The sequence below is a fragment of the Physeter macrocephalus genome, chromosome 17, assembly GCF_002837175.3.
Source record: "Physeter macrocephalus isolate SW-GA chromosome 17, ASM283717v5, whole genome shotgun sequence".
Taxonomy (NCBI): Eukaryota; Metazoa; Chordata; class Mammalia; order Artiodactyla; family Physeteridae; genus Physeter; species Physeter macrocephalus.
The window spans coordinates 39,551,489-39,570,773 of record NC_041230.1 but is presented as its reverse complement, the minus strand read 5'-3'; the positions used below and the strand labels follow the sequence as shown (position 1 = coordinate 39,570,773).

General features: G+C 49.6%; 1 protein-coding gene and 1 long non-coding RNA gene across 6 annotated transcripts in view; both read right to left on the bottom strand.

Annotated features, from left to right (window-relative positions):
- Positions 1-28: 28 nt before the first annotated feature.
- On the bottom strand, positions 29-5,572 carry LOC114484102 (uncharacterized). Its single transcript, XR_003676631.2, has 3 exons — positions 4,883-5,572; positions 4,213-4,356; positions 29-3,950 (listed from the first exon to the last, which is right to left on the bottom strand). It is a non-coding gene; the product is annotated as an uncharacterized lncRNA (long non-coding RNA).
- A 4,487-nt stretch (positions 5,573-10,059) lies between these two features.
- The window catches only part of WWP2 (WW domain containing E3 ubiquitin protein ligase 2), a 148,175-nt gene continuing 138,949 nt past the window's right edge, over positions 10,060-19,285 (bottom strand). For 4 of the 5 annotated variants that reach the window (XM_007129037.4, XM_028477486.2, XM_028477487.2 and 1 more), the window contains 8 exons: positions 17,419-17,578; positions 16,035-16,168; positions 15,625-15,765; positions 14,798-14,918; positions 14,371-14,475; positions 12,638-12,734; positions 12,375-12,447; positions 10,060-11,891 (listed from right to left, as the gene is read on the bottom strand). In XM_007129037.4, coding sequence (XP_007129099.1) covers positions 11,792-11,891; positions 12,375-12,447; positions 12,638-12,734; positions 14,371-14,475; positions 14,798-14,918; positions 15,625-15,765; positions 16,035-16,168; positions 17,419-17,578 — 931 coding nt within the window. In that variant the 3' untranslated portion in view covers positions 10,060-11,791. The remainder of the gene's footprint in view (positions 11,892-12,374; positions 12,448-12,637; positions 12,735-14,370; positions 14,476-14,797; positions 14,919-15,624; positions 15,766-16,034; positions 16,169-17,418; positions 17,579-19,285) is intronic. The other variant, XM_007129038.4, reaches the window with a different exon arrangement.

The following is a 19,285-nucleotide window of genomic DNA, read 5'->3' as shown; positions in this document are numbered from 1 at the left end:
AAGCTGCCTTGAAGAATTTTGGACTGACTCTTTTATGAAAGCACCTCATTCCTTTAAAAACAGACAGCTGTAGGGAGGAGAGCTCTCAACTGAGCCCAGAAGACTTGTGTCCTAGTTAATGCCTCAGATTCCTCATCTGTGAAGTCCCTAGAACAGTTTTTTATAAGAGACACATTCACTTACTATTGCAGTAGGTCTAAGTACATCAGGCCACAAGGTTAGTGGCGATGGAACAAAGTCTCCCCAAAGTAAGTGTTCAAGATACTTAATCATTTGACTTACAGCTGTCACTTGGATATTAATTTCCTTTCTTGAACGATTAGAACCTCCCTAAGAGTTCTCTAATGCACCATATGGACTGTCAATGTTCAGATATTTAAGAATATAATAGCACTAAAACTAAGTCCGAGGAATCTCATAATCCACTTCGTAACGTTATAATGCCTCAAAGTTACTGGAAGCGTCCATCTTTAATCCACAGACCTGCCTGCCAAAGAACTAGTTGAAATTTGGGGGCTGATGTAGAGCTGAGCTTTTATCCTACATAAATAGGAGTACCCACATCAGTGGTCTCTTCAAGGTTCATTAAGATTCTGAGAAAAAAAGAAAATAGTAAAGGGGAAAAAAACTAGAGAACCAAGTTTTGTCTACTGCAGCAGTCAAAAGTCAGATGGTTGTTACATCTAACCGAATAAAAGAAATACAAAATACATAGTTCAAAGCTTGAGATGCATGAGATGCATTTAAAATGACCGGAGTGTGTTGAAGTTTTTGAGATTTGGTTGCCATGTTTAGAACAGACTGAGAAAGGGAAACTTTCTCCACAGTGGGCAGGAAAGAGCCGGGATGCAATGATTCTGAGGCTAGGCAGGGGGAAGGAGGAGAATGTCATCCCAAAGAGTGGGTCCTTTATGTAGGATCGGGGGCAGCTTGAGACCACACAGGATCATATCCACCTTTAGTAGTATGATCACTTAAAAAGCTTTCCCAGGGTCTAACAGGACAATGCCACAGGCCTTAAAGTTTGTCACCGTTTGATAAATTGGAATGTTTATTGAGCATATAAGAACATGGGAATACCCAGGCCTTGTTATATTTAACAGAGCCACATGTGGCAAAATTGACTTCTACCTTCCTAACAGGCTCTTCAGTTCCTACTTCTAACAAAATTCATTTGTAGCCTCTAGCGTCACATAGGCTCATTTTCTAAGGCAAAATTGCTGCCATCCTATATAAGGGGGGTGAGCTTTGTAAGAATATTGATGAAGTCTTGCTTATACAAATAGCAGCTGACTTGACTGCAAAACCCATGGCCCTCACCTAAAATAAAGCCATGTGTTTGGATAGCTCAGCAGTCTCAAGATGAGATTTCTAAACTACTTCTGTTGTTTTTGAACACATTGAAAAAGTATCCTAGAAAAAGTCTGATCCCAATTCTGGACCTCATATCCAGAGTTATGACATTCCCTTCCTTCCATTTTCAAAACATTCCACAATGACTTAGGGAGTTCAGGCTGCTCCTGCTACACACGTTACGGAGAGGAGGGCATTTATTCCTTACTAGTTTTCTGTCTGATAACTAACATCTGAAATATCCCTAAACTTAGAGGTCAGTTATCCTTAGTGAAAAGATGGATACTATCAGGGTGGAACAACAGCTTTGGGCCCACTAATTAGTTAAATGTTCTTTCATTTTACTCAGATCATCAATCACTAAAGGGACAAACGGAAGTAATCGTCATTGAAGGACTACCATATTACTTCTCCAATGTGCCAGATGCAAAGTAAACCTTTGCAGCGGGAATTAACAACCCCAGAATCTCACTCCCGTTTCTGGAGGCCCCTCCAGCTATGAGAACTTAGCCATGCACAATTACCTTCACTTCAAATAAAAGAACTTATTAACACAGGTCCTCATAAAAGAATGAAAGATCCTATTCACTTGGAAGTTATGAAAAGGCCTTTTCTTCTACCATTTTCCCACAAAAAGATCTATGAAGCAGAAATAAGACCAGAGAATGAATTTACGGTTGCTAACCAAACTACTCCATCTGCCCCTGACACAGGAAATAGGAAGGATATGGGACATGTTGGGAAAGTAGAGAAGCATCTGATTTATGTGACCCACCAGAGAATATCTCTACAGCTTCCCTAAACAAATTCATTCCAAATTATTATACATAATATAGGCAAGTGCTGATTTCCGTATCTGTGCCTTTCAACTCTCAACATTTATCTATTTTGCCTGGAAGCAGCACTGAGTTCATATCCTTCAAAACAAACAAACAAAAAAAAAACTAATGGCTATTCCCATTGGGGAAGTAGGTATAAAAATGACTCTGGAAGCAGGGAAATGGAAGTAGGGAAAGAAAATAGAGGACAAGAAAGGAGGAGGAAACTACATTAGTTAGTGTGTTTCCAAGTCCTAAGTCAAGAGAAATCTTTCTCTGAGCATTCCTCTTTGGAGCCAATCTGTTCTTCAGCACTAGATGGCACCATTGACTAATCTCATCTTGGCAAGAGAATCATTTGATTGCCAGTTCAACATGGAATTGGGAACCATCCCCAGAGTTGCTTCCCACCACTTCTGCTTTTGGCTGCAACCATCCCGGCTAGACTTTGAGGGAATCTGGAGAGCGTATGGGTGCAAAAAAAGTGGGTCAAGTTGCCACACCTTCACCCCTGCTGTACTCTACTATACACTACAGCTTGGGCAATAAATATACAAGGTTTTCTCTGCCCTTCGGATAGTTCATGCTTTGATTTTCCTCACTACTGATACCACTCCTGATTTCTTTAAGGGCCATATCCAGTGGAGTGCTGGTAAATGTGTAACAACCAGGTCTCTAACAAAGAGGAGAAAGGATGTTGATTTGTGGCCTTTGCCAATTTCCCTGGTGTAAATACTCCCACCATGGCTGATTTCAAAACCAACTTGAATTGGGAAAAGATGCATATTAGCACAACATTACATACTATTACCTAAATATGGATACAAGAGCTAAAAATAACCTCAAGAACACAGATGATAGTAAACCATAGTAAAATGATTAAGCTATGATGCATAGTATTTATTACCCTTTTCAGATATCTTTTATTTCATTGTAAATTTATACAATTTGCCTACTGCATGAGAATCTCTGGTAATCTGTGTTTTTAAGCAATAGGTGGTCTCTGCACATATGGAAGCTAGAGAACCTTTATTTTTTATGTAGATAAACCTACCAACTTTTTGCCTTATCGTTAGCACTTTGTGGATCATATTTAAGAAGTCTTTTCCCAGCTCAAGATCTCTTCTCATACATATATGTCTATTACACTCCACAAAGTGTCTTCCTTCTCTGCAACTTAGCACCAGTGTCTACCTCTCTATATATGCTACAGCTAGTATCTGATCAATGATAACATAATTTGGCTAAACTTTTAACCAAAATAACCAACTAACATCCTCAGTTCATCTATTATCCCCTCCTTCCTCATTTCAACCCTGGCTTTATCCCTACCTCTTACCCCACAGCAGATAAAGACTCCAGTACTGTATCACACACTTGAAAGTTGCTAAGAGAGTAGCTCTTAAATGTTCTCACCACATCCCAGACTTAAATGGTCTCAACAACAACAACCAAAGTGCTAACTATGTGAGGTGATGGATGCATCAACTAACCTTACTGTGGTAATCATTTTGCAATATATACATGAATCAAGTCACCACATTATACACCTTAAACTAACACGTTATATCAACTGTATCTCAATAAAGCTGGAAAAAAAAAATACTTATCCAGGGGTTTCCTGTAGCCCATGGCAGACAGCCGATGCCTCAAGGATCTGTGCCCGTGTTCAAGAGTAGGGATGGGGGACTTCCCTGGTGGTCCAGTGGTTAAGACTCTGCACTTCAAATGCAGGGGGTGCAGGTTTGATCCCTGGTCGGGTAATTAAGATCCCACATGCTGCACAGTACGGCCAAAAGGTAAAAAATAAAAAAAAAATTTTAAAAATGAAATTAAAAAATATTTTTTAAAAAAGAGTAGGGACAGGATAAAAGTTTAATGCATATGCTACTTTTCCCCCACCCCATAATACCCCATAATTTAACCAATGTGAACCAATCACAAGAGTTGGCAAACAACCACGACTATAAAAAACCGAAAGCTCAAAGATGAAATTAATTCCCTCCCAGAAGAAAAGGACACTTCTATACCCACAACTCACCAGGGCCCAGATGCTCACGAGGGAGGCACCACTGAGGTGGGAGATGTGCCCCTTGAACCAACCCCCACGGGGGTCCTGGGGTTGCAAAGGCCGTCCTTGAGGCGTGTTCACTGCTGCAATGGCACCATCTATCCTACTCTCACCCTGTGAGTGTACAGAAAATGGACCCAAAGTTGTCCTTGAGAGACTGGACATGACTCTTGCCAACTGGGTGTGGCTGGAAGCCCAGATAAGATTGAATAACAACCCAAGGCAGAGCACCACAGTCGCAGGCTGGGCCAGACCCAAGGCCTCTGAGGCCATCAGTGCTACCTGGGAAGTGATGTCAGGCCATGGGCTGGGGGCAGGGATTGAAATGACTCGCACTTCCCAGTATGTTCTTTCCCCAAGAAAAGGAAGAAGAGTGATACTGATACCTTCCTGCCTATATTCCTGGTTAGTGTGATTTTTTGAACTACAGATAATCTCCATGCCATGGCTCTTTCATTATTAAAAATCATGGCCACACTCAGGACCTGGGACTTGGAAGAAATGCTAATGCAAGGACATTTAATCTGACCTAGGATAGTGTATTAGTTATCTTAGTTATTAGTTATATTAGTTATAGTTTGCTGCATAACAAATTACCATGAACTTTAGCAGCTTAAAACAATACATATTAGTATCTCACAGTTTCTCTGGGTCAGGAGCCCAGGCAGGGCCTAGCTGGGTCCTCTGCTCAGCGATGCTCACAGAAGGCCATCAAGGTGTTGGCTGGGCTGCTGCCGTCTCAAGGTTCTCTAAGAGCGCGTAGTTGCTGGCAGGATTCAGTTCCTCACGGGCTGTTGGGCTGAGGGCCTCAGTTCCTCGCTGGCTGTTGACACAAAGGGGGCCCTCAGTCCCTTGCCATGTGGGCCTCCCCACCATGGCGGCTTGCTTCATCGAAGTACACAAGCCAAGAAGGCAGTGGAGAGTCAGCTAGCAAGAAGTAGATCCAAATCCTTTGTAAATTAATCGCAGGAAGAGAGAGCCCATCACCTTTACCATATTCTATTGGTTAGAAGCAAGTCTCTAGACCACTCCCACTCAAGGGGAGGGGATTATACCACAAGGGTGTGCATGCCAGGAGGGGGTCATGGGGGGCCACCTAAGAAGCCTGCCTCCTACAGATAAAAACAAGAATTCACCAGGGTAATCCACAATCGACTACAGTGGGTTTTTCATGTTTAATTTCAGTGCCTAATGAAAGCCTTAGAATAAAGATAATGTTAATAGAAAATATAGAAGTAAAACATTCCTCATGGGCTTCCCTGGTGGCGCAGTGGTTGGGAGTCCGCCTCTCGATGCAGGGGACACGGGTTCGTGCCCCGGTCCGGGAGGATCCCACCTCGTTTATATGCAGGACTACCTATTGCTCCCAGTGGCTTTAGGGATAACAAAACAAAACAAAACAAAATCCCTAGAGTTAGGAACCAAGTCAGTGCTCTTAAGAAGTGAGGTGTATGTATATGTATAACTGATTCACTTTGTTGTAAAGCAGAAACTAACACACCATTGTAAAACAGTTATACTCCAATAAAGATGTTAAAAAAAATTAAAAAAAAAAAAGAAGTGGGGTGCAAAATCGTGGCTGATTAGCAAAAATCAGTTCTGACATGTATTTATCCTTTCTCCCTCCCAAGACCCCACTAAAATGAGAGTGAATGAATGTCAATGATTTCCCATTTTGCCCTTGCCATTTGGCCCAAGTTAAGAGGTAGCATCTGTGAGGTGGACAAGGGAATTCGACATATTTCTGGAAGGAGGAAAGCAGGAGCAGCGGCCGGGCAGCAGGAGCCCCAGCTTCAAATTCATGTGGAAGGAGCTTAGCCAAAAGGGTTCTGAGCGGGGAAAGGCTCAGGCCTAAGATCGGAGTCAGTGCCACGGGGGTAAACACGACAGCTTAGTCGAAAGTCAATATAATGAAAACAGCCAAGCCCGCTTTGGGACCTCTCTGCACAGCTGCAAGCTGCCCACAGGCAGACCTATAGAAAGGAAAGGAAGCTAACTGAGATAGCAGATGAAGCATCTCCTCTCCCTCTCCAGCCTCGCTAAAACAACAGTGAAGAAAGCTTTATGAAAGTCTTAATCCACAAAGGCAAAGAGAACATAAGAGGATTCAGCAGTGGACAAGGTTGTTTAACAAAGTGTTCAAAGGTGGGGTGTAACAAACCAAGGAGAAGTCTTAACCTAAGACACTGCAGAGGGAGATGCAGACAGAAAATGAGCGAGTCCTCACGGAGACTCCGTGCTTAAGGGCAACAGGAAGCCAGGAGGGGAGCGGAAACTGGGGTAGGTAAAAGTTTCTACACAGAAGGGTGGGATACAAGTCCCCATGAAGCCCCATACAGCTTGGCTACTTCCCCTCTGCCAGCTGCAGGAGACCAGGGGGCAAGTGGAGCCCCAGGCTCAGGGACCCGAATCAGAGCAGAGGGCCAGGGGGAGAGAAAAGGTCAGGTCAGCGGCCAGGACTCTGAGACCCCCGGCTCCTTCCTGCTCCTTGTTCCCAGGAAGCCTACAGCCAGGTTACCTGGCTCAGGTATAGTCTCCCACTCAGGTGGGGAGCAGAGGACTCATCTCTGGAGAACCTGATCACCCCGGAGAAAAGACCCCTGAACAGTGATATTTAGGGCCCCATGAAAAAGCCCACTTGCCACCTAATACCCTTACAGCAGAGACCAGCAGGCAAGAGACCACTCATGAATGTCTTTCTCTGAAATATAGAGCCAAAAATTTTGAGTAAGGAGTTATTCTTTTCCTCCTTCTCTCCATCTGCACTTGCTTTTTCCTGTCTAATGGTTTTGCAGCTGCCACATCCTGTCCTGCTGGCCATCCATTCCAGAGTCTGGTCTTTGAATGGCAGTTTGGGGCCCTGGCCTTGGGGGGACATAGGAATGTCACAGATCCAGGCCAGAACCAGTGGGATGGTTTGGCTTAATGAGTTTGTCTCCTTGGGCCTCCATCTTTCTCAAAGCTACAGCCAGGTGCACAACTGGTGCCCATCTCCCCTCCCTTCTGGAGCATATTTAGACCCCTTACCCCACGGCAGCTGAACTCTCAGCCACCACTGCCAGGCTCTAGGTGCAGCCGACCCACGGTTCGATCTTGCCCAACGTTCTGCATTTTTGTTTTATTTATAACCCATGGACTTATTTGTTTTTGAACCAGCCTTTTTTCCTGTCTTTTTATATTTTGTGTTCCCTTTTTATATAGTACGTTTGGAGCCGAGAAGCTGATCAAGTCATGAGTTCATGGTACCATCTTGACGGAACCCCACGTTTTGGTTTCTAGTACTATTTTACACCAAAAAGGACCAGGGCTCCTAGTGGAGTAGTTGATTCTGTGTCTGGGCAAGAGAACTAGTGTTGGAACTAGATGTCATGGAGACCATCAAGTATATCTGGAGAAGTGACAAGAGAGTTGGGCTGAAGGGGCCAAAACCGTGACAAGCATCAAAAAGAAAACAATGATCATTATCACTGGGACCAACTGAGTTGGAGTGAGGCCCTGAGTCCATAATGATGTTCAGAAGGTACAAAAAACCGAAAATGTGCCAAAGACAAGTCACGTGCTCCGATCTGAGTCAGCCGATTGGTGCTTGACTCGTGCAGCATGGACCACAAGAAAGTGACCCTGTGACTGTGAAACTTAAACCAACCTCAGAATCAGAGGGACGTGGAGAAAAGGGTATTTAAAACTAGACTCATGGCGGAGAGTGTAGGGAAATGAGCAGAGGTAATAACTTTGGGCACTGACTCAATTTTTTTCCCCAAGATGAGGCTGGGGCCTTGTTGTTGCCGAGTTTAGCTGAAGATCAAGAAGGGCCTGCTATTTGTAAGCATTCCTCTGAATGGAAGCACATACATCTTCAGCGTAAGTTTTTCTAGAAGGATGATGTGAGCCCCAATATAGAAGGGCAATGGGGTAGCAACAGCTGAGCTTTCCAGATCCACTGAGGTCCCACCTTATATAAAGTCTTGAGCCCCACTGGGGACCTTGGGTGACAAAGGGAGTCATATCTGCTCTTCAGTTCCAAAATAATTTGTAGCTTTGGCTAATTTTATCAGGAACTTACTACAGCGTGTAGAGGTAGGGAGCCTTCCTGCTTGTCTAATTTAACTTGAAACACTTTAGAGTAAGAAAAAAAAAAATGAGGATATAGTAAAAACAAGGATCAGTAATTAGAATCCCTAGGGTGAAAGAGCTGTATGAGGGAGAAATAGTTGTACTACATTGTACCATTTAGTTCTGGAGTAAACAGCATTTATAACATCATAGTGATATAAACATTTTTCTTGCTTTTCAGTTTTTTGAATAAACCTTTAGAAAAGTACAGACTTCGTTATGGTTACAAAATAGAACATAAATGGTTTTTTTTCTAAAAAACACTATGATCATGTAAAAGCAAAAGGGCAGATGCCCAGAGTTAAGAGACGGGAAAGTGAAAAAAGAGATGGAAGAACAGACAGGGGAGCTCATAGATCCAGTTCGCAGAGTGGGGAGGCAAGGGGTCCTGTCCATTGCTAAGGCTGGTAAAACAAGAACCTTTTTGAAGGGCAATTGAGTAGAATCTGTTGGGACTTTAAAGTCTCTCTGAAGGGATCCAAAAGAAACCAGCAACAACAGTCGCCTCCAGAAGGTGATCAGAATGCCTGAGGAACAAAAGAGGGGGGCTTTCACTGTGGACCCTTCCTATCTTGGACTTCTAAACCTTTTTTACAACTTTGAAATAAAAATAAAGGTGCATAGTCAACCGTCCAACTCCAGGACTGCCCCCTCCCAGAAGAGCAGCATCGGTGCACAAGACCTGACCAAGAGCCTCCACCAGCAAACTGCTGGACACAAATACAATGCCCGTTAGGACAAAGATGGCTGTGTTACAGGACAACCATGACATGGGATATCACACACTAAAGAATTCACCCGACCTATGTTGACGAACATGGAAAGGTGTCCCTAATAGTATCTCACTTAATGAGATGAGTTGCTCAATATGTGTAAGATCTCATTTTTAGTACATTTTAAAATTATATGTACACATGATTTATACACACAAAAATAGTCTGGAAGGACAGCAAACTGAACAGCAGTTACTTCTGGGGATAAGAGCGGGGAGAACAATTTCGACTAGAGATGTCTTATTGGAATTTATTATGAGACGTCTGTATAATGTGTGGACTTTTGTCGATAATTTCCTCAAAGTATAGCTTTGGTGCTGGGGGTAGTGAGTTCAGCTGATGAACTCCAGGGAGGAGATGCTCTGCCACCTCTGCCTCCCTCGGGAAGAAGCCCGGTGAGAGCAAGGCCTGATCCAGGACCAGGTCATTTCCATGTCAGAAGCATCAAGACTGCACTGATGGGTCCTATCTGGACCTTCAAGTGTTCAAAAAAGTGGGCGGCAAGCCCTTGTCTGACCATGATGAGCTCAAGATCAGGGAGTCCCTCTATGATCACGGAACTCCAGAAACCCCAGGAAATGTTTCTCGAATGAATGATTGCCCAGAACACAGTCCCCAGGAGCCGGTTCCTGAAGCCAGTCCAACCTGCAGGCTCAGCTGTTGGTGCTCTGGCTCCATGGCAACTGCTCAACGAAACCCAGGCCAAAAGGGCGCTGTGAGGCAACTGACCGAGGGCTGAAGCCTGTGATCCCCAGACGAGGACTCAGCCACCCACCAGAAGCGTGGCTGTCTTGGTTAATGACGTACACAATTCTCAAAACCATCAAGGTCATGGAACATCCGCCCCTGTCTGGACCTGGAGGGTCTGCGGGGCCTAGAGGCCTTTTGTCTGGAGGACAATAATTTTGGACACATCCACACCAACACCACCCACAGCTGCTGATTGTTTATTGCACAAGAAACTGGCAATACCGAGGCAAGGGGGTGGGCATTACAAAACAATCTGGTGACCAACTCAGAGCTACCAAAGGGCATTCCGTACAGACACCTCAGTTATATACACGTATGTACACACCCACACCCACATGACAACACTCTGCACACGCATGAGCCTGAGGCTCCCAAACCCCGCAAGGCAGCTTGCACCCCAACCCCCAACATGGTGAGACACCGCAGGGAAGCACTGCCAACGATCTGAGGGAAGAAGAAAGGTTGGGCTGCAGTGAGCTGAGCCACTCGAATCGGCACACACAACAGAGCCAACATGGGCCAGGGGGAAGGACGAGGACCTGGGAGCACGAGACTGTCCTCAGAAGACCCCATAGCTGGTCTGAGGGCCTGCATGGGGGCCCAGCGACAATCACCACTCCAGCATCCCTCATCCAGAGGAGAGTATTCGCCTGGAAGATCTCAACACACAGCGGGATGCCCACGACAGAGGCTGGCAGGAGCTCCAGCAATCAAGTCAGACTGTGGGCAGCAGCTCAGGGCCCTTCTGCTGGCTTCCAAGAGCATCGTTTCCTCTGTGCAGGTAAAGCTGCACTTCTAGGCAGAGTGAACACACTCTACAGTAGCTGGGGTGCACTTCATTCTCAACCCGGACGCAAGTGCCGCCTGGAGGTCCGGGGGCTTGGCAGGTCAGCCCCACGTGCCCCGTCACCCCATCTAGCAAAGGGAGTTGTCTACTGGAGGCGGAGGGGTCGGGGTGCCACTCAGGACAACAACCCCCTTCCCTCTCTGTCAAGGGTCGGGGACAAGGCTGCTGGGAAGCTGAGCCGCCGGGTCAGGCCTGCCTGAGCTCACAGAACTGCTAAGCAGGTTCCTAAGGGGAGCAGCTGTTTGGGAAATTCTTGGACCAAGAGTGCTGGGTCCCTCAGGGTCCCAGCCATGCCTGGCACACCAGCTCCTTGACAGGAAGTGGTGACAGCAGCATACCAACAACAGAACACAAAGCAGCCCTACACACAAAATGTTTCAAGTGTATGTAAAAGGGAAAAGAAAGTCTGAGGGGGTTTGCCGTTTCCATCCGCAACACCCAAGCAGCTGGTACGACCCTTTATCTGCTGGAAAGAACCAACTGGCCAGCAATGAGTGGAGGGAGGGGCCGTGCTGCTCAGCCTCTGTAGCTGGAGACGGCTAGCGAGGGAAGAGCGATGACCTTGATCTGGAGCTCCGCTCCCCCAGACCTTCATTTATACAGATCACTGGAAAAGTTCTATACAAAACAGAACCTCTTTTACTGGGCTTTGTCAGCCCAGAACACCTACCCCGAGTGGTCGGTCTCCTTCTCACCTAACCAGCCCATGAGGCCTAGGGCTTCGGCATGGCGCGCCCCACCTTGCACACTCACACACACCTAGGATTGGTCTCGGGGGAGAAGGAGGGTGAGCTCTACAGGGAGGGTCAGCCCTCCAGACTTTGCAATGGTTGATGGGGCCAAGAGTGACATGGGGGCTTTATTCCAGACTGCCACCAGTGGGTAGGAGGGTGGGGTGGGCAGGGCCTCTTGAGGTCAGGCTCTGCTGCCACCAGCCTGATGACAGTGTGGTCCTATGCAAGGCCACCAGCCGCAGGGCCTCCCGGGCTATGAGGCCAGCAGCTTCTCGGGCAGGCAGGACTCAAGACTACATATGTGCTGGGGGTGTGGGAAGGGGCAGCCTGAGTTACTCCTGTCCAAAGCCCTCGGTCTCCTCGACGGCATACAGCAGCTTCTCCTTCAGCTGTTCATAGCTCTTGTATGGTGGCAGATCCAGCCGGTTGAAACTGTTGAAAAAGGAGAGCAGGGCAGTCAGCACAGGGAGGTCAGAGCTCTAACAGCCACAGGGTGGGGTCAAAAGAGTTCCCAGACTGTGGCTCGACCACAATGCCAGCCAGCCAGATGCCAGAACAGGGTCCCTGAAGGCTATGCTGTGTCCCTGGACCATGAAGGGGTCAGAGGAGGCAAGGCTGCAAGGGAAATGGGGAACCACAGGCAGGCCGGGGGTACTCAGGACAGCAGCTCTTTGCTGACTGGAATAGGAGTGTTTCAGTACTTCATATCTGGTACGGCCGTCAGGGCACATAACTACTGTCACAGCTCCCAAAAGATCAGAGGCCCAGGCCCAGGACCCCCTCCTCCCCAAACCCCAGAACTACAGACAGGTTGCCCGGTCCAAGGCCCTGAAGCCACCTTGCCCACAGGGCTGCCCTTAGTGGCTCATCGGGTCTCAGGTTCTGGCCACCTCCCACCAAAACCAGCACACTCACCAGGTGTGGCTTCTGGGCAGCCAGGTTTCCTTGCCAACCTTGTCAATGCAAAACTTCTGTGGTCCATTGCTACCTGTTACCCAAAGAAAAACACACTGAATATAACAGGATGGTCCCTTCCTAAGGCAGGACCCTCCGACTCCACCACAGATGGCTTGGCCCCCGTCCCCTGACTTGCTTCCAGGAAGACACTAGGTCCTACTCCCGCTTTGAGCTGTCCTCACCTCCACCCACGGGCGCCAGCAGGGCAAGGGAAAACGTACCAATGAGTTCGGTGAATCCCCCAACAGGCAGGCGGCAGGTCCCAGTGACAAACTGCAGCAGCCGGATTCTCTTCTCGTTGTCCATCTCCTTCACCACCTGGAACCCCGCAAGCCAAGGCAGAGTCAGGGCCCCCGTGGCCCAGCACTTCGCCCTGACCCGTAACTCTCCAGTCAGCCAGGGCCCCTCTTTAGGGCTGAGAACATGGAGCCCAGGCTGGGTGGGAAGGTGACAGCCAGTACCTGGGAAACCCCAAAGCTGCTCTAAGAGGCTGTGCTTATAGACCGTTCCCACCAATCTATGTGCCATCTCTTGGTCTCAGGGACACCTCAGTCCAGGTAGTCTCCTTCCCACGCAAGTTCCACTTTTAAAAACACACTAAGGGTCTTCCCTGGTGGCTCAGTGGTTAAGAATCTGCCTGCCAATGCAGGGGACACGGGTTCGAGCCCTGGTCCAGGAGGATGCCACGTGCCATGGAGCAGCTAAGCCCGTGTGCCACAACTACTGAGTCCACGCACCGTAATTCTGAAGCCCGCGTGCCTAGAGCCCGTGCTCCACAACAAGAGAAGCCCGCACACCACAACAAAGAGTAGCCCCCGCTCACTGCAACTAGAGAAAGCCCGCGCGCAGCAACAAAGACCCAATGCAGCCAAAAATTAATTAATTAATTAATTAATTTAAAAAAAAATACCAAGGATGAGACTGACTGCTTAATAGGTATGAGGTTTGTTTCTTTTTTTTTTTTTTGGCTGCACTGCATGGCTTGTGGGATCTTAGTTCCCCAACCAGGGATAGAACCAGAGCCCTCACCTGGGACCTCGGCGGTGAGAGCTCGGAGTCCTAACCACTGGACTGCCATGGAATTCCCTGTATGAGGTTTCTTTTTAAGGGAGATGACATGTGCTGGAATTCGATAGTGGTGATGGTTCCACAACGTTGTCAAAAGCCACTGTAAAAGCCACTGAACTGGGCTTCCCTGGTGGCACAGTGGTTGAGAGTCCGCCTGCCGATGCAGGGGACACGGGTTCGTGCCCCAGGCCGGGAGGATCCCACAGGCCGCGGAGCGCCTGGGCCCGTGAGCCATGGCCGCTGAGCCTGCGCGTCCGGAGCCTGTGCTCCGCAACGGGAGAGGCCACAGCAGTGAGAGGCCCGCGTACCGCAAAAAAAAAAAAAAAAAAAAAAAAAAAAGCCACTGAACTGTCTACCTTAAAATGCTTCAATTAACATGGTGAACTTTTATGGTATGTGAATTCTACCTCCATAGAAAACCTAAATACGCTCATTCTTTTTTATGTATGCTATACTTCAAAAGGACAACAACGACAAGACCCACTCATATAAAGGAATCGATTCACTGTATCCAGGACATCAAGCCCTTTCAGTTTCTCTGGAGCAAGCCCAGGCTTTCCCACCCCACCTGGCTGGAAGGAGAGCACGCGACCCGCGAGAGCTCTCCCTCCTGCCTAAACCATCCCCCATCCACACACACACACCCCAGCACTGGGAGCCGGCCCGCCGCTGACACCTCCTGTCAAATGCAGTGGCCGCGACCCAGCTGCGACAGCTCCTTTTGTCCCAAGGTTGGGTTTTTCATCTCCTTTTGCAAGGTAGGGGAGGTGACAACACAAGCGTCCTCAAGCTTGGGGTCGAATCGGGTCTCGCTTTCTTTGGGGACTGCGCGAACATCCCTGCCCAGGCCCTCACCCTGACTGCAGGGAGCAGACCCAGCGCCCACCTGCCAGAACCACTGGATCTGCTTGCTGTTCTTGGTATAGTGCCGGTAGATGGTGTTCTTCTGCCAGTCGCTCATGTCTATCTCCTGCATGCCGCACAGCATCAGCTGCGGTGGAGAGAGGGGGTGTCAGGCACCCGGCGCCCTGCGGCGCGCCGCGCCTCACCCACTCCCTGGCAGGTGAAAGCATCCCACACATCTTCAATCATCGCTGCCGGCAGTTTTAATAGTATGGGTAACACGTGGACCCCCTGCAGACAAGGGCCCAGGTGAGGGCAGATGCGAGACCCAAATCAATGTTATTCGCCCGCTGCCACCGTCCTGGGAGAGTGCAGGGCTTTACTGGTGAGTCGCTGTGGGTGCGCGGCGATCAAAGGGCAGGACAGCCCCAGGGGCGGGGGTTCAGGGTCCCAACAGCCTCAGCCCTCACCTCCAGCTCTTTCTCGTCAAAGTAGCGCAACCACTCCAGGGGGGCCACCTCGTTGAAGCCATCCAGGAAGGCCTTGGTCTGCTCTTCCACGCCCCGGGTGAAACGCCAGTCAGTCAGCAGCCTGAAACCAAGACCGGCCGTCAGAGGAGCCCGAGATCCACTGCCCAGGAGGCCACCGCCAGGGCCTGCCAGGGGGCTGTTATCGGCAGCAAGGAGGCAGCTGAGGGTTGACCTCGGGCAGGCGGGACTCCCAGGCTGCGGCCGGCCCCAAGAGCACGGCCTTTAAAACCTCAGAGTAACCCGGAGACGCCTGAATCTTTGAAATCCCCCCTTCCTGCTCCTCTCACCACTGCTGACTGAACCTCAGACGAGTGGAGGTTAAAAGACAAAACCAAGGGACCTGAAGTAACGGGCACATTCATGCACAATCTCACGCGCGAGAGTGGGTTTAAGCGGGCAGGACACAGACACCCTCTGAGTTAGGAGAAAGAAGAGGGATGCGTCGAAGCTTTATGCCTCTTCAAAGAAATTCAGCCTTGCGGTCTTGAAGTCTACCACTTGGGAACAAAGAGCACCCAGGAGCTGGCACAGAGGGCCTCGGGCTCTGGCTGCCCCAGCTCTGGTCAGCACGTGACTGGCCATGGCAGCCATCTAAGGTCAGTGCAAAGTGAGAGGTTCTTTCCAACCCTGGTGACCCAAGGGCCACGCGTGGGGGCCTGGCTGAAGAAGGTGCCCCGGGATAAGAGCCGGAGACCTTTTCTCTGCAGCCAGCTGTGTCTCTGCGCCCCTTTCGCCAGGCCCCTGGCCCCCCAGCGCTTGAAACTCACATGATGTACTCTTCCTTGTTCTCCTCTGTCACTCGGATGCTCTCACCACCTTCCTTCAGCTCATGGGTTGTCACCTTGCCCAGGATCTCCATGTCCTGGATGAAGTACAGCTCTAGGCCGCACTCTTCCAGATTGTTCTCTCTGGGGGCACGAGAGACCAAGAGGGAAGATGTCTGTCTTAGAAGGGTCTTCCCTCCCTCCTGCTCCGTCACTCACTTTTAGTGCCCGTGGGACACGAGGACTCACAGGTGGCCTAGAACCCAGAAAGGTGTCACGGGACATCTCCCTGATGCAAGGAGAGGATTCCAGAGCTGCCCTGCAGGGGGATCTAGAAGCTGTGCATCCACCCACACTACTACCCACCCTGAGACTCCCTCTCCTCCCAGCACAGGGCGATGGAGGGGACTCACTTGATCCAGATGATAGATTTGTAGAATTCGGGGTCGATGGATTCCAGGTCTTTCAGGGTTGGTCTCTTGTTTAGCATCCGCTTGTAGAAAGGGAGGGTGAAGCCTGTATCGATGAACTTTCCATGGTACAGAGCCTGAGGGAGGAAGAGACATGGCAGAGAGATCTGGTTTTCCTAGGATGCCCCATATCAGCTACTGCCCAGCTACTGCTCCCTGCCCTCCTGGGCATCCGGCTACCCCAGGGGCCTGAAGGGAAAGTCTGCAGCACTCTTGCTCCCGCCTGCAGACCTCGGAGATGAGCAGAGCTGGCTGCTCAGGAACCCACCTCCGGCCCCCTGCCTGCCTGCCGGCTCCCTGCTCTAGCAGAGATCTGCCCCCAGGCGTACAGAGACGACTCATTCAGCACAGCTCCAGGTGGCGGCCCTGACTCACTGCTGCTCTGAGCTGGGCAGCAGAGGCAGCCAAAAATAATGCAGACGCGGCTGCTGGCGGGCCAGTGGTGAGTAATAGTCTAGGGTTTTACTGGTCTGTCCTGTCCGCTGCAGGGCCAGGCGGGTCTCTAGACCGGGGAAGAATGTGCCCACTTCCTGAGCCCAGCACCTTGGCCAAGAACTTCCAGACAAAGGGAAGGGACATATTTAGTCATGGGCTCTTGGGTCCTCCTGAGAGGGAAGCGGGGCAGACACTCACTCGGGAAGTCAGGGGAAGAAGCGAAGGAAAGCTAGCAGTGAAATCTCTCAAACTACCAAATGTTGAAGCGGGACCGTGGCCCTCACGGGCTCCCGTCTCCATCCTGGTTCTTGATGCTCAGGAGACACTCAACAGGACACTCAACAATATTCACACTGTGCTCCTATTTCTACATAAATACAAATACCTAACTCCCCCTTCCCTACTTTGCCCTCCTCCTGACAGATGCCTCCTACATCTTGCACCATCCGGTCTACTAGGGTTCTGTTCTAAGCTAGTGTGGATTCCAAAGCCCCTTCCAGAAGGCCTGAGTCTCAGTCGGACATTCCCAAACGCTGCCGCCCAGCTTGTGGCAACACCCAGAGACAGGCAGCAGGTGGGCCGTGCCCGTCATGCCCCACCTTCAACAGGGCAAGTGCTGAATGTTAAGTGAAGACTTTGATCCAGGGACCCTGGGCTTTCGCTTGACAAATCCTACACAAATCAACACGAAAACCTTCTCAGCGCCCTGGGGTGGCCACTGAGAGAGCTCTGAACTATTTCCAGAACTCTCGCTAGCTTTTTGCATCTTTAGTGAGTAGTTCTGTAAAAGGATGAGCGTGGGGCTCAGAGAGGGGGGCGCCAGGCTGCGGCGGCTGCTGGTGGTGTATAGGGTCGCCGCCCTCTCTGGAGGGCTCACGGCAGCGAATCTTACCATGGCAATGAATCTGCCAATGAAGCGGAAGTAGGTGAGGTGGTCGGGGTTGATGGAGGAGGCGGGGTTGATCTGCAGGCAGTAATTGTTCTTCCCGGCATATTCAAATAAACAGTACATGGGGTTGAGCACCTCGTGGGACAGGAGGAAAAACCACTCTCTGTGAGAGAAGAGAGAGAAAAACGTAACTAATGGTGTGCCTCCCTGCACACCTGTTCTGGAGGTGCGACTCTCCTGTGCTGTCCTGTTCACCTGGTCTGGAAACATGCGTCCTGGGGAGGCAGCCCCACTGGGATCAGCACCTGGGCTAACCTCTGTGAACAGCTGGTCAGTGAACGGGGCAGGGTCAGACCTAGGGTGAACCAGAACAACTGCACTTGACGATGATGCTCAGGAAAACCTGCGTGCCTGCATGTTGGCTCCAGGTGCTGCATTCCAGGACTTTCCATCTGTTATCCAGAGCGCCTAAAGGCAAAGGAGCTCCTTGCACCCTGAGCCACTATGCACAGCTGCGTAGGCTGTGCACTGCACAACGACACGATGTTACAATATCATAGATTTCTACATTTATCACAACAATTTTCCTGCAAATAGCAGTCAAGCTGCCTTTTTTTCTGATAAAATCAGTATATCTCGGCCATATTCCAACACAGAAGTGTCTTGACAAAGGGCATCTTTTTCTAAATCTTGCAAAGGTGCTGTATGAACAGCAGCCACCCTGCTTCCACCCTACCTGAGTAGGCAGCATAATGTGAATACGAGGTAATACGTTCCTAACTCCTTCTGCATGAAAACTCTGTAACCAATGCAGTGTCTACACTTCACTCCCACCAGCTACCACGCAGGTATCTCACTGCCCTTGCACTTTGCCATCCCCTCACCCCAGACCCCATCAACCACACCCTTCCCCATATGTCCACGCGTTCATCTGAACCAATGCCCATGCCTTAGCATCTCTTTGCCCCCTAGGTACAAGCCTCAAGCCAGAATTCAGAGTCTTTTGGGGCTTGAGCTAAACCAGCAGGGGGACGTCCCAAGGGGGCCAGTCCCTGGCTGCTGGGCTGTTTGTGGCCAGGCAGACGAGGAGTCCTTCGATGCAGAGGGTGCCCCGGTATCCTGTCCGTGGTTCTACCCTGTGGTAGAACAGCATGACGTAACCTACCATAGGGTAAAACCACTGGCAGGACACAGAGAGACAGACACACACGGGGTGGGAACCACACCACCAAGCAGAGCCTAGAGAGGAGGTCACCACGGAAAAAAGAGCAATCGATCCGTGGGTGCCAACACAGAGGGCAACGCCACCAGCACACAGAGGACCAGAAGCAAGTTAACTCAACACCAAGTGAGAAGATGTCCCCACACCATGAGAGGTCAGCAAGCTGAGCAGTCACCGCAGGCCAAGATGCTCCTTCTCTCTGCCGGGGCCCTTGTGCCCCATCGTCCAAGGCAACATTTTGCCAGAGTCTGTTAACTTTTGTAGGTGGGCTGGGGTAAGGGCAAGACAATGCTTTGAGCTCTTTTTAGGGTTATATCAGCTATTTTAATTTATTGACCCTGTGCACATGACACGCAGCTGAGTACTGATCAATGCCCTTTGGATTGTGACACAGCTTATACATGCCAGGTTTACACCAAGACAGCTGACTTAACACACCCCGGCTGCCTCAGGACGAAATGAAGCCCAGGGTCGATTCTACCGGACAACCACTTAACACTGATATTTAGCTACTGACACTGGTGTAGCCGGAAATAATGACAGGTTGGTTGGTAAAGAGCCATTGTCCTGAGCCCCTCCCCCAGAAGCCCTCTAGCCTTCCCATGACCCAAAAATGACCCCATGATCCTAGAGGATTAATACCTAGCC